This window comes from Apteryx rowi, unplaced genomic scaffold (assembly GCF_003343035.1).
Source record: "Apteryx rowi isolate R43461 unplaced genomic scaffold, aptRow1 scaffold_1206, whole genome shotgun sequence".
In the NCBI taxonomy this organism is placed as follows: Eukaryota; Metazoa; Chordata; class Aves; order Apterygiformes; family Apterygidae; genus Apteryx; species Apteryx rowi.
The window spans coordinates 99,129-112,330 of record NW_020447427.1 but is presented as its reverse complement, the minus strand read 5'-3'; the positions used below and the strand labels follow the sequence as shown (position 1 = coordinate 112,330).

Below are 13,202 nucleotides of genomic sequence, written 5' to 3'. Positions count from 1 at the left end.
CCGAGAATACCCTGTCTATCTCTTGCTCTACTTCTCGGATGCTGCACAGCGTACTGACCTCCTCCCGTAACTCCCTTACCTGACGACACAGCTCATCAACAGCAGCACACCTCCTGCAGGAGAGCTGACTGCCAGCCCAGGCCTCCTGGAGAGGCCCCAAGCACTCCCTGCAGCCTGAGACCTGTAGAGCTGCATCTACTGTCAGAGGGTCAGTCTGGGTCGCAGCCTCTGACACAGCAACTCCAACAGCCACTGGGGAATGTGCTCTGCAGCATGTCACAACCATACTTGAGGAAACGTACACCACAGGGAACAGAAACGAAGGTACCTTCGCACGCCCTTCTGCGCAAACTGCTGCCTCTGTTCACTGCGCTGATTTTCATGTAATTATTTTCTTAGCTTTGACTCAGGATGCAGTTTCAATCATTGAAAGCTGATTTAGGTCTCTGCAGCCAGACATTCCTTTTCCCCCCTCCTGTTCGCACTCTTTCCCTTATGCTGGCACTACGCTTGGGACCAAAATATTTGGCTGAGGAGAAAGCAAGATTTCCATTTCTGACAAAACTTGCATGTTTTGATTGGCCAAAGCCAGTGCATCTTGACTGCAATCAAGATCAGTCTCTTGCACATGGAGTGTTGTTAATGGCACAGTATAAGTCTCATGGGCAACTGCACTCGGGATTCCAAGGTCATCAGTTTGGACATCAGCAATTGAAAGGATCTCATAAAAGCGTCCTTCTGGCATGACTGTCTACAGAGCAAGTGGCATAGGAGCCCTTACAAGGGGGAAGGCATTTCATCTTTGCTTCTGAGCTGCTTCTGCTTCTCTTTTCTATACTATAAATCTTATTAATCTAGTCCTTGCTCTGAAATTAAACGCAAAAATCACTACAGCTTTTTAACTTCCTTTAAACTTCTTTGGTAACATAGAATCATCATAGGCCTGTTTTAATTGGCTAAGTGTGTTGTGGCTTCTTTATGCTCGCAATTAAACTTCAGAAACTGAAATAAAGAAGTCCTGATTTGAGTTATACACAGTACATGTCACAAGAACTATCACGCAGCACCACGGTCTACTTTTTGTTATGATAATTTTGCACAAAATCACAGTCATATGGTGTCAATGCTGAGCGTATCAGTAACAGAAACAATTTCAATAGAACTAAGGTTATCCCAGAGCTAAGTTTTAGAAACTTAGCCATCAGAGGTAAGGATGTAGTTAAGAAAATTCCAACGTAGTACAGTAAGACAAGATAAAGAAAGAGGCATCTAAATCACCATAATCTGTCCTGTACTGATGTYGCAAAGGAAAAATCTAATTAGTCTTGAAGTTAATTAACCTTCTCTGGAACCAGAAATACTGAAATGTCTACTAAATCGTAACTGAAAGATACTTTCTGAATTAAGCTGTTAAAGTACTGTGGACAAGCACTGTGCAGTATGTATGGATTCCTATTAAGAGTGACCTTAGTTCCGAGTTTCCCGAGCTTGTAACTTTTGCATAAAAGGATGTTTTAGCTATGTTTTTGATGCATACTCCCCAACTCATCTCTTTCACAATGAAACACAACCTACAGGGGTTTGAGAGAACGCCACATTTTCATAATGAAGATCAGAAATCAAGTGCTGTTGACCAAAGAAATCACTGTGGCTACCTATTAATCATTCTACATAATGAGTTTTATTGCTCTAGTCCCATGCACATGAAATAGATCCTGAGTGAACTAGTAAGAAATTGAGATAGAAAAACTGACATAAGAAAAGTATCTGCTAAGGGGTAAGAGTTTCTCATCTTCATTCTCCACTAGTCTGCTCTATTTTCTTACTTCTGTTGTGTTTAATTCCTCACTAATGGACGCATCATTGAACAGTGATGAAAAAAATTACATGATCGGTCCAAAGCAGTCAGGTAGGTGAACTGAATTCAAGGTCTGAGTAAAGAAACCACACTTCCATGTCAGGTTGCTCCACTAGTCACTGTGACAACTTAGGGTTTTAATGATAGTTCTCATCTACTTTAAAATGTTAATTTGGTATTAATTGCCTGACAACAAAGAAAAAGAGAGAGGGCTATACAAATGTATGAGAGTCTAATCGCTAAGAAAACAATCTTTTCTCAACAGTGATCAGATGCTGCTTCTCCTATGGCAAACTGAAGCATGCTTTTGTAGGGAGCTACTAAGCAGTCCTCAGACTGACCACAATACTCATACAGAGTAATATTAAGTGAAAGTAGGTCTCATCTTGTTCATTTTCCTTCTGCATTTACAAAAGCCTCTCTTTTTTTTTTGTTGCACGTTGCTGAATGCTGGTATCAGTTGCTTTCTTGCCCTGATTGCCGGATGGTTTATTGCAAGTCATATTAGTGCAAGGTTACGGCTGCAGTTTGCATCCTCAGGACACTGGGGTTCTATACAATGCAAACTCTGCTAGACAGCAGCAATTAACTTTGTGAATAATCCCCGCACAAGTCCCGAATAAGGCACTGCTACATATAGAAGTGGAGCTGTGGACTATAGGTAGTCAGGGAGAAGCTGAGAGAAGAAATTCCAAAAGACTTTGGATTAGATTGAGATTCCTTCCATGTCAGAAGGAAGATGAACTTAAAAACCACTGAGTAAAAGTGTGCCACAAAGACAATTTAGCTTTGCTTCTTGCTATCCTAGAAGTAGAGCACAGAATTTCATCTAGATTATAAAAGGCTAGCAAATCTTCATATGATATTGGGACATCTGGATTCTGAAGAAATGGCTCAGGCTTCCTCTTAGACTAGAAAAATCTATTTGCTGACTATATACAGGCTTTTGTTCATCAAATTGATTTTCACTGAATTACAGCTTTGACTTCATGGCAACGAGGATGAATTTAATCTCACAGAATGTCGGAGGTCAGAACAGACTGCAGATAATCTGGTCGCCCAAAGCAACCAATATCTCATGGCAAAGAAAGGAGTTTCTAGGTTTGGGATGTAATCTTCTATTAGTAATGAAATAATGTGGCTATATCAAAATCTTGGGTTTAAACAGAATGAGTAAGTGAACTGGCTAAGCCTGGGACACACCTAGTCCAGATCCAAGCACAGGTAAAGACAAAACAAAGGTAAAAGTTCAATGCTGTGGCTATTTTCTCTTTTCCACTTTTTTTGCAGCGGAGTGGTGGTTTCCAGTATTTGCACTAAAATGGATATTGCTCTTCCCAAGAACTCATTCATTAGTGAAGCAAACTAAAACAATGTAATCTTCTAATGCAATAGTTAACCTTCTTCAGCTAAACTTTATCATATGTTTTGTACTGCACTGTTGAAAGTACAGTACAAGATATATGTAAACTATAACATCACAGGAGCTGAAACAGGTATCCTATCACCCCATCTGATGGCAATATATCACTATACTAGCAAAAAATAATGAAGTTCTGGGTTTGTCACCTTGACTGGAGCATGCAATCAAAGTTCTGCATTGAGAACATGCTCTCTCCTGAATTTCAGAATCTATCTTAGCCACTCCAACACCTCTTCTTCAAATAAGGAAAGCTGCCTAACCCAGAGAAGAATTAATGACTAATTGCAAATAAAAATCCAGATTCCTTTGCACCTGAATGGTCCACATTGAAAGTTTGGCTCAAATAAGTCATGATGTCAGTCTGAAAACTCGTGCCTGAGCCACTCATCTTCCTTTTAATACCACTGCTTTGTCTGTTTCTTGCAGATAAAGATTATACTCTTCAAGCACAAGGAGCTCAAATTGGAAGTATTTCCAACTTGGTTAACAGCTACTGCCATCTTTTGCTAGTCACCACTATTTCAATAGTTCTTGTTTATATCCCCTAGACAAAGTTCAACATAATATCTTTGATGAGTCATTACACATAGTARTTATCACTCTATGTTTAAAAACAAAAAAATCTTGCACAAGTAGCAATGAAGATTATACAATGGGAAGGTTATTCCACAGCTGTCTCTTTTTGTAGGGCAACCTCACTTCTGGGAAGGAAAGCTCTGGGGTGAAACTTGCTCTTTATTACCCTGCTGAAGCTGCTATCTCCTTTCTTCTCAACCTGGCCCTGCTGCAAAAATGCTGGGTACAGGACCACCCAGCTCASTCTACACTGTGTATGATCGTCTGCATGTTACAGTCCTCAGCAACCTCCCTCCCACATATGCCATGACTGCCAAATACTATTCTTCCATCACCCTGTCTTCCCACTTCTTCCACTCCTCTGCAGTTGTCACAGACTGCTTAGAATGACAAAGCAACAGAAAGAAAAAGCCCTGCTGGCTTGCTGTCTCAAGCATGTATTTTTGTGTTTTTAAAGCCAGGAATATGTGGTACCTGGTGGTAAAGAGAACAGTATTTTTATATTTTGCAAGTTATCCTACGAAAACAAGTAATTAAACAAATGATCTAGTTAAACTTGAAGACCATACCTCTTTCTAGACACTTTTTTACAATTAATAATCCCCTCTGATTAAGGATGCAAGTGAAATAAAAAAACATTTTAATTCATATGTCATACTGCAAAAAGTCTTTGAGAGAGATGGAAACAAGGTGTCTGGACGGTGCTAAAGTCAAGCTGTAAGTTGACAATCATCATAAGATCACTACTGTGTAAGTATTGTGTTATCACTGTCATAAGGTAAAAATGTTACTGCAATTTTTTCATTTATTTCTCTCTCCCCTCCTTGAGTTTTTCAATTTCAGTTTTTCAGTTATAATGATTTAGAGCTACTGCAAACCAGCTGACAGCAGAATCAGTTGCATGTTATATATAGACATAATGTAAGAAACAAAAAAAGCACTACACATGTGAATATCCACTGACTACACCAAATCAAAAACATTCAGAATAAAGATGGCTAGCCAGCGCTGAAAAAGAGATAGTGTGCAAGAATCTCAGCCCACTATGACATTTAGGTTCCGTGACTAAGAAAAAAGAAAAAGGCAGAATAACAGTCACTAACACTTATTTCTTTTCTGATTTTATCTTAAAACTTCTATACAATTTGGTATAGTCAACACACTTTCATTTGATGCAACACTAAAAAAAAAACCACACAACAGTTCTTTTTCATATTCCATTCTTTGGGATATAAATGGCAACAACAAGGAGCGGCAATAGGAATATTATTCAAGGAACAGGCACAATCATTGACCATTATTTGTCTAGCACTCAGTTGCTCCAGGTGAAAACTTGCTTTCAACAGCCAACAAGTTTAGGAAAAGAACTAAAAAAAAAAATACTCACAGCTTTGGTTTGGCAAGCACGGGTGGTGGCTCCTTTGTGGGTGAAAGCAAGACAGCTGGAGAGGAGGTGGATTTATCACTGTTTGGTTTGCTGTTAATCATTCCATTTACTCCATGATTGGGGTAGATACCATTTGTTTTTTCCTCAGATGCATCGTGCTGTAATTGAAGGGCTGTCACACCAGGTCTCAATTCAGTGTTGTTTACCTGGTGAGTCTCTGCCTGTTTCTTAGGAGGAAGCTCAAGAGAGCTAATTTCAACTGGAGGAAGTGGTGGGAAATGGTGAAAATCATCACTGTTGGATTCTCTTGTTAACAATTCATGACTAGAGCTTTCTGAGTTGGCTAAAACAAATCAAAAAGAAAGTCTCTCCAACACGTTGTACACAAAGTACAGGGCACAGGCACACTGTACTTTCAGCTCATTAAATGTAAGATCTCTTTGTTTCTATGCAGTAGCTATATCAAGCAGATATTTTTTCTAGAGCTCCTGTTGATAATTTATGCCAAATTAGATACATGACTGGTTATTCATTTCTAACTTTCCTTGCACCTCAAAAGGAATAGAAAAGAACCCTACAGATTCCTCTAAATCTGATCCAGAAATCCAGCTACTAATTGAGAGGGTCAAATACTATTGGGCAACAACAGCTAAACCAGCATTTCCTCTTCCTGGAGTCTCAACATCTTTTAAGAACAGATCATTTACAAATGCTGAAAGATTTATGTATATATGGCACGCTTGCAATGGCAGCTGGGTTACTGCATTCAGCAACAACATGTATGCAAACGTATTACAAAACTAAACATTCCGTGTATTTTACTTTACAAAAAGCATATGCTACCCTTGGTAGCATAATTTCATCTGTTTTCATTTTGCCTCTGCTGCCATCTAGCCCCAGAATCCTTATGCCCAAAAATATGCCAAGGCTTGTGACAGCCATTTTTAAAAATGTATTTTGCATAAAAAACTAGGAAACAAGCCAATAAATGCATTCAGTTTGCTTTCAGTGATGTGAACCATCTGAGGTTGACAGTATGATTTATATATATTGATATAAATATTGACAGGTAGCTGTCTCCCATTTTACAAATGATGCAAGTGAGACAGAGATGTGAGACTATCCTAGGATGATAATATGCACCAACAGTAGCATTGGAAAGCCAGGTTGTAGCACTGGAAAGCCAGGTTTTCAGCTTTGTAATTGCTTGACTGGAATGGAATTCAATTAAGGTTTCTTGAGCTGCTTATTTCTTGAGTAACAACTCTGGGATAGATATATTTTAGGTAACACAAGTAAATAAAATCAGTTTCATGCATTTCTCAAAGGTTTCCATTTATTTGCCTGAATTACTGTATAAGCCTTTCTTTTTTTCCCTTTTTTCTCATGGAGGAAGTGTTTTATCATCAGTCTTATTAGTTATTATTAGCTTATTAGCTTATTAGCATCCGTCTTGCATGCTAGCTGCTTGAGGAATACCTTTTATTTGCTATTTTATATTTTCCACATGTTCTTTTTGGAAGACCCCTATCCTCTACCTCTGTAATGCTCTAGAAAGAAACAATGCCAGTTCAGCTGTTACTGCCTGAGAGGGTACTTACCTCTCTCAGCTAGTAGCTGGACTTTTGAAACAGATTTAGAGGGATCCATATAGTTCCTTTTCATGCTATTTGAGAACAAATAAAATTACATTCTCCCACCCAACAACAACAATTTTTATATTCAGATTATATCTCTCAGTGCTGAGGGAAATGTGTGAAGAGCTCAAGACCAAAAAGGAAATCTACCAAAGGAGTCCCTGTCTTAGAGCCGCTCTTCCGCAAAGGAAGCAGACTGATAATGTCTCAGGTATTGGGTAAATTAATTATTTAAGATCTGTGATACAAACTCCTCCTTTCCTTCATCACATACCTGAGCAGACATTCAGTTGCGCACTGCTTGTTATTGACCCATGGTCATTTGTTGCCGTGCATGTGAAAACTCCTGAATCTTCAGGAAATGTTTCTGCAATTACAAGGGTACATATCTCTTCTGCAAATAAACAGATAAATAAATGGCATCATAAAGTATTTGAAATACCATGTAATGTCTTTGCATTGCATGTTAGTAGGACACCATAAAATGTTCCAAAGACAAAGAAATGCCAGGAAAACTGTAAAAGAGCTTCCAAAGGATATAGCGTTAATGAAAATCACTCTGTATGTGAACCAAGTAGATTTACTGAACTAAGTTTTCAAAAGGGGCCTGTGCTGAACAACGGTTTTGCACTCCCAAGTCTGCACAATCACTTTGCACACACAGGAGCTCATTTCTATGTAGGACTAGTACAGATGCATAAAATCAACTGATCAGTTTCCATTTACAATTGATACTTCCAAGCTCTTCTTGAATCTGTGTAAATAACATGAGCATATGAATGTCTGTTTAAAAGAAACCAAATAAAAAGAACTGCATATACAGAAATAAAGTATGAAACAGTATCATTTTTTATAAAATTATAGCTATAGGAAAAAATTCTCAAAAGTATTGATTTTTCTTTCAGTTCTGAGAGTGCATTGTGTTGAGTTCATAGCTCAGTTTGTGACTTTCACATCATTCTTTTCTTCCATAATTTTCTGTCTTCAATGCAACAGTTCAAATCTAAGTCCCATTCTGAGTAAAACCATAAAGTATTTTGTCATTATGACCATTTCGCTCTTCTGTATAAAGTGACCAGAATTAAAAACCTTGGATGCACAAGATATGCCCCTGATGCAGCATGGGAAGATGACCTGTCTTTGCCTCTACAGCAGTGGAAATGGATAAACGGAAAATCTAGGACAAAACAACGTCCCCAGAAATTCCTCAGAATGCTGCGATACAGACGTACTCTGGGCCTGTTCCAAACCTGGTCATGCTACTTTGATATGCCATAACATATGCTGCCTGCCTCAATTACAGCAAGGCCCCAGTCAGAAAGCCTGTATGAAAGCTGGGCTGTTCATATTTCAGGTTGAGTCTCTTAGGAATTTTTTTTCTAAAATGATTTCATCCATTATAATGGGCATGTATTTAATTATCTAGGCATAATTYTTCCAGACTCTTCAAAGAAGTCACTTTATTTTATCTCCCATTTTATTTCTTTTTTAAAAAAACTGACAATATAGCTAATCTAAATAATCCTAGTACATACACAGCATACCTAGGTAATTTTAGTCCTGGACTAAAGGGTTAGTCCAGGCCAAGGAAGCCATAGGCTTCTTTGGTTAATTAGGAGTTTCTTTTGATTACACTCATTTTGTAGCCTCAGAACCAAACCATGTAAAATCACTTGATTACAAAACATATTTCACAGTTTTACAGAATTCAGTTTCATAAAAAAAGCATTTTGGACATTTACACAAATCCTATATATTATAACCAAGTCAGTGGAATATAGCTAACAGAAACAAAATTGAAAAATGAGGCAAAATATTTCAGACTCGACTAACTTTTGCATGAAAACTATTCTGTAGAAGAGCTACAGTAAGGGTAGCTTCATTTCTTTCAGTTTAAACAACAAAAACATTTCCTAGTAGTTTTCTTTTTCCTTCCTAATTTTCACTGAGGAATGGTGAACCAGTATTTCATTTAGCTAACAAAAATTTTAAGGAATTTTTCACTTTTAAATGACAATGTATCCAAGAACTTTCTGTGCTGGAGATGGGCTAAAAATGAATGATGAACACTGAAGATTTGGCACAGAGTTGTTTTTCAGACAGCCGAACATGCTTTTTTTGGCAACACAGAACAGTCATTCTGTGTAGCTGCAAGAGGCATGTCTGGTAGTACTGCAGCACATTGGATCTTATCTGACCCAGATGAAGATTAATGACTCATGAAAGGTCTTATCAGGAAACTAATGGGTAACACACGCTAGTTTTTGGACTACTGAGATCAGCTTTTTCAGAGTCTCGGTGTGTCATAAGCATCTTTAAGCTATATTGTTAAACACGTGCATCCTCCTGGATTGAGCTGTCTCTGGGGATGCAATCTGATACACAGAGCACAATAGTTTCCCATTAAATGAACAGCAGAATTTTGAAAGCTGGGTATTTCAGGACTGCAAATGGAAATCATTCCCACCATGCTGAGAACTATTGTCTGAGTGAGGGCAAAGGTACTACCAAACAGAGCAGTCAGCAGAATTCCTATTTTCCAAACAGCACACCTAATTAATACACATCGTTCTTTCAAATGTTTTAAATATATAATATGATCACATGAGAAGAGCTAATCTTCACTTTTCAGTGATAAAAGAAGTCTAAAGGATTCTACCATGATATGGTTTGTTTACTTAAGTAGCATATTTGAAAATCATGTATGGTAAAATTCCAGTAATACCTCTAAGACAAATTTACTATAAACTAGTAATGAAAATAATCAGTTTAAAACTCAGTCTCCTTGGCTGGAAGACCAAACTAGAACACACTTATGATCAATCATGAGAAAACTGGCTAAACTGAAAACATTTTAAAATGAGAAATAATCAAAAGGCAGCTTGGGCAAAAGGCAAGTGTGAGTGACACAATACCATTGTCTTCAGTTGTTTTGCTTCCCCCAGATCAAGAATCTCTGACCTTCAGATCCTTGCTAAAAGGCTAACTACTTTGCATCAATGTAATGCATAGATATAAAATACTAGTTTGACAAAAGAGAGTTCTTTAAAGAATTCTGTAACCTAAGCTGAAAGCATAATTCTCTGAGTATTTTTCAAGTTTTATATCCTCACTTACATAATTATTTTTTCTTTCTGTTGCTGTGCTAAGTAGAATCTGATGATTTGAAGTAAATAATGTCCGTTCTACTTCCTTGTAATCATCAGCTGACAAATAATTTCATCACAAAAATGTGTTCCCGAAAGCAGCTCTGAAATGCTGTTCTCAGGGCCTTAAAACATATTTAACACTTGACTAAATGAATACAAAAGCATGTGAACATGTTCACTGAAACATATAAAATGCTTAGGCATGCAAATACTTGACTATTTTTTCAGTTATTTAGCAAACAAGATTACATTTTACATGGTAATCCTTTCCTTTTATGGCTCATGAATCCATTAGGAAGAACTAATCTTTTCTAAGACTAAATGCCAGAAAACTGTTGCAATTTTAAAAATTTCAGCACTTATAATGTGTTTATCTCCAGAGTGTTTCTGCATATCACTGACTAAAGGTAAAGTATTTCTTAGACTTGCAGCTTTAACCTCCAAATGTGATCAGTAGTCTCCTCCACTGTAATGCATTAGTATCAGGGCTGCACTGCTACATAACACAAAAATATGAAATAAGACTTCTACTGAGGCATGCATATACCACATAAGAATGGATGCCCTATATAAGCCAAGATGTTTTCCTCATCCTATGGGCCCAGATCATCTTACATCTTCATGTAAATCCAAGTATAAGCACTTAACACATAAAATTAGTGCTTTCTGAAGACAGTTTATTTACGAAACCCATAATCCTCTGGTGGGATACTAGCCATCAGTACCTCTTTCATCAGTGTGCATCAGGAACTAGGCCTGCAAGATTTTCATCTTCTCTTAGCAAATTGCAACCGCCTCATTCTATCCAGATAGTAGCTCCAGTTTGTCAAGTGGATCTTGGAATCAGTTTTGTAACCAGCTGAGAAAACCAAGCATAGTCGATTTGTCATATAGCAGATTTTGTTGTTTGGATCCTAGATGCTCAAGGTGGCTGAAATCTAGCCAGTTCAGGTACCAATAAATAGGAATACTGCCATGGCAGCATGGACTTTAGCTCCTAAGTCAGTGTCCAGGACGGAGAAGAAACTAAGCCAGTGTTAGGGTCAAGGAGAAGTTCATGCTAAAGCTTACACTAAAGCAGTTATGGTGCTACAGGTGCTTAAGCCAGCTAAATTGAAGTGTATGCCTAGATCAGCCTATCTAGCAACATAACTGTGATGATTAATGCACCCCAACAAGCTTTAAATATTTACAGTTGAAGACACATACTAGCAATCATTTTAAAGTCACATAGTACAAAAAAGATCAGAGGTTTGCTTTGAATTTGGAAGCATCAACAAGCAAGGACAGTCTGAGCAGTCAGACTTAAGATGGGGTCATTGACAGGACCAGAATTCTGTATGTAGCCTGGGAGAGCAGAGTACAATTGAAAACTTAAGTGACAAGCAATAGCACAGAGGTTGATCAGATCACCTTTAATGAAGGATAATTTTAGTTTATTTAAGGCTCTTCTCTTCATTTGGAATCCTGAGTCATCCAGAATTTGGAGAGTGCTGTCTTCAAGCCTTTCTTCCTTCCTCAGTAGTGAAAGCGGAAGCCAGACTCTTAGTCATAATTCTTCTGTTTGCATGAGAGCTGAACTAGACAAGGGATCCAACATGCATGCTGATCTACTGTAGTTTCTGTGTTTTGAGGCTATCAGCTTGAAGCATCAGCTATCAGAAAGCTGATATTCTTGGTGGGGAGGGAGGAAGGGAGCATTTCTGTGACATTTGCCATGTATTTTCAGTTTAAAATGTTATGCAGAAATATGTGGGAATTTCCAAGAAGTTACTTACTGGAGATGGAACTTTGGGTCATAGCAGCCAGACAGGGAACCAAGAAAGCACAAACCAAGAGAAGTGATGACTACCTTTTGAAATGTTTTTGGTCAACATACACAGTATTGTGCTTAGGAAAAAAGTATATATATTTAGCAATTCCCTGGCAATGTAAGAAAAATTACTTCATTTAGTTTTCTTCTTACATGCCATCAGACAATTGTTTTATCATAATTCAATACAGTTTGTGGCTGCCTCCAGACAGCTTAGTAATGGTCAAAGTATCAACAGCTGGCAAATGACTCCATGGGATTTTTCATTCTCAGGCAGCCTGTTCTTTGAAGGATTCAATCAGTATAAAGTCAAAATGTCAAAGAAAGAAGTACAGRGCAGGTAATTTGACAAACTGTGATGCTGGCTTTAAGTAATCTGACTAGCTATTAATTCACAAAGCAGTCTGGAGAGATTTGTGATGCAAGCTGATTTCTGTCTAGACAGAAAGAGGAGTGTAAAATACATTAGGGTAGATAGAATGTACCAAAAAAAGAAAAAAAATGTAACAAGAAAACCCTCTTGCTTCATAATTTCTTACCTGTGTGAATTCATGGAACCTTTTTTTTTTTAAATCATTAATACTGACCTAACAAAGAATGACCAGTGTTTCTGAGCACCGTAAAGCGTTTACTGGCAGCTGGACTTTAGTTGATAAACAGCAATTAAAGCCCCACTACAACTTGTTACAACTTATGCAAAATTCCATGGAAGATGTACACTTGGGAATAATTTTAGAAATTATGTCCATCTCTCAAAATTCTGAATACTTCTCTAGCACAGGCATGTTGGTTTCCTTACTGGATCCTTGCACACATTCTCATCATCTGCACTGAGCAACAGTTGCTTGTTTGCTTATGAGCAATTTTCTCTGCAGGTATTGTTTTGTCTGGCTTCTTAGAGTCTGCACTGCATCATAAACCAGTGCTGTACCTACTGCCTTTCTGGAACCCACCCCATCTTCTTATCGTAAAAACTCTAAGATCCTTAATACCATCCTAAGCAATAGTGTTACTTATTTCTGTTATTACCGATGTTACTATTAATAAACAAAAGACGGCTTATAATTTATGTCAAAAGGAAATATTTACATTTTGCCCAAACTTTACTAATTTACATACCCTTTGTATACATAGGGTCAATTCCTGCACAAATAATGCCAATGGGAGTTCTGTCACTGATTTCAGTGAAGAGTAAGACACACTGCACATTATTTAATGGGAGTTAGTAGAAACTATCATAACAGAAAAAGAAAGGGTTTACCAGCGATACACAGACAAATCTTACAGTAATAGTACTTAGCTCAGTGAATTCAGGGAGAACAAAACACCAAACTCGAACTTTTTCATTGGTTTTAGATA

General features: G+C 37.7%; 1 protein-coding gene across 5 annotated transcripts in view; it reads right to left on the bottom strand.

Annotated features, from left to right (window-relative positions):
• Positions 1 to 4,523: 4,523 nt before the first annotated feature.
• Positions 4,524 to 13,202, bottom strand: part of LOC112977930 (palladin-like) — a 107,779-nt gene continuing 99,100 nt past the window's right edge. For all 5 annotated transcript variants that reach the window (XM_026090886.1, XM_026090896.1, XM_026090878.1 and 2 more), the window contains 2 exons: positions 7,156 to 7,275; positions 4,524 to 5,587 (listed from right to left, as the gene is read on the bottom strand). In XM_026090886.1, the coding sequence (XP_025946671.1) occupies positions 5,241 to 5,587; positions 7,156 to 7,275 (467 nt within the window). In that variant the 3' untranslated portion in view covers positions 4,524 to 5,240. The remainder of the gene's footprint in view (positions 5,588 to 7,155; positions 7,276 to 13,202) is intronic.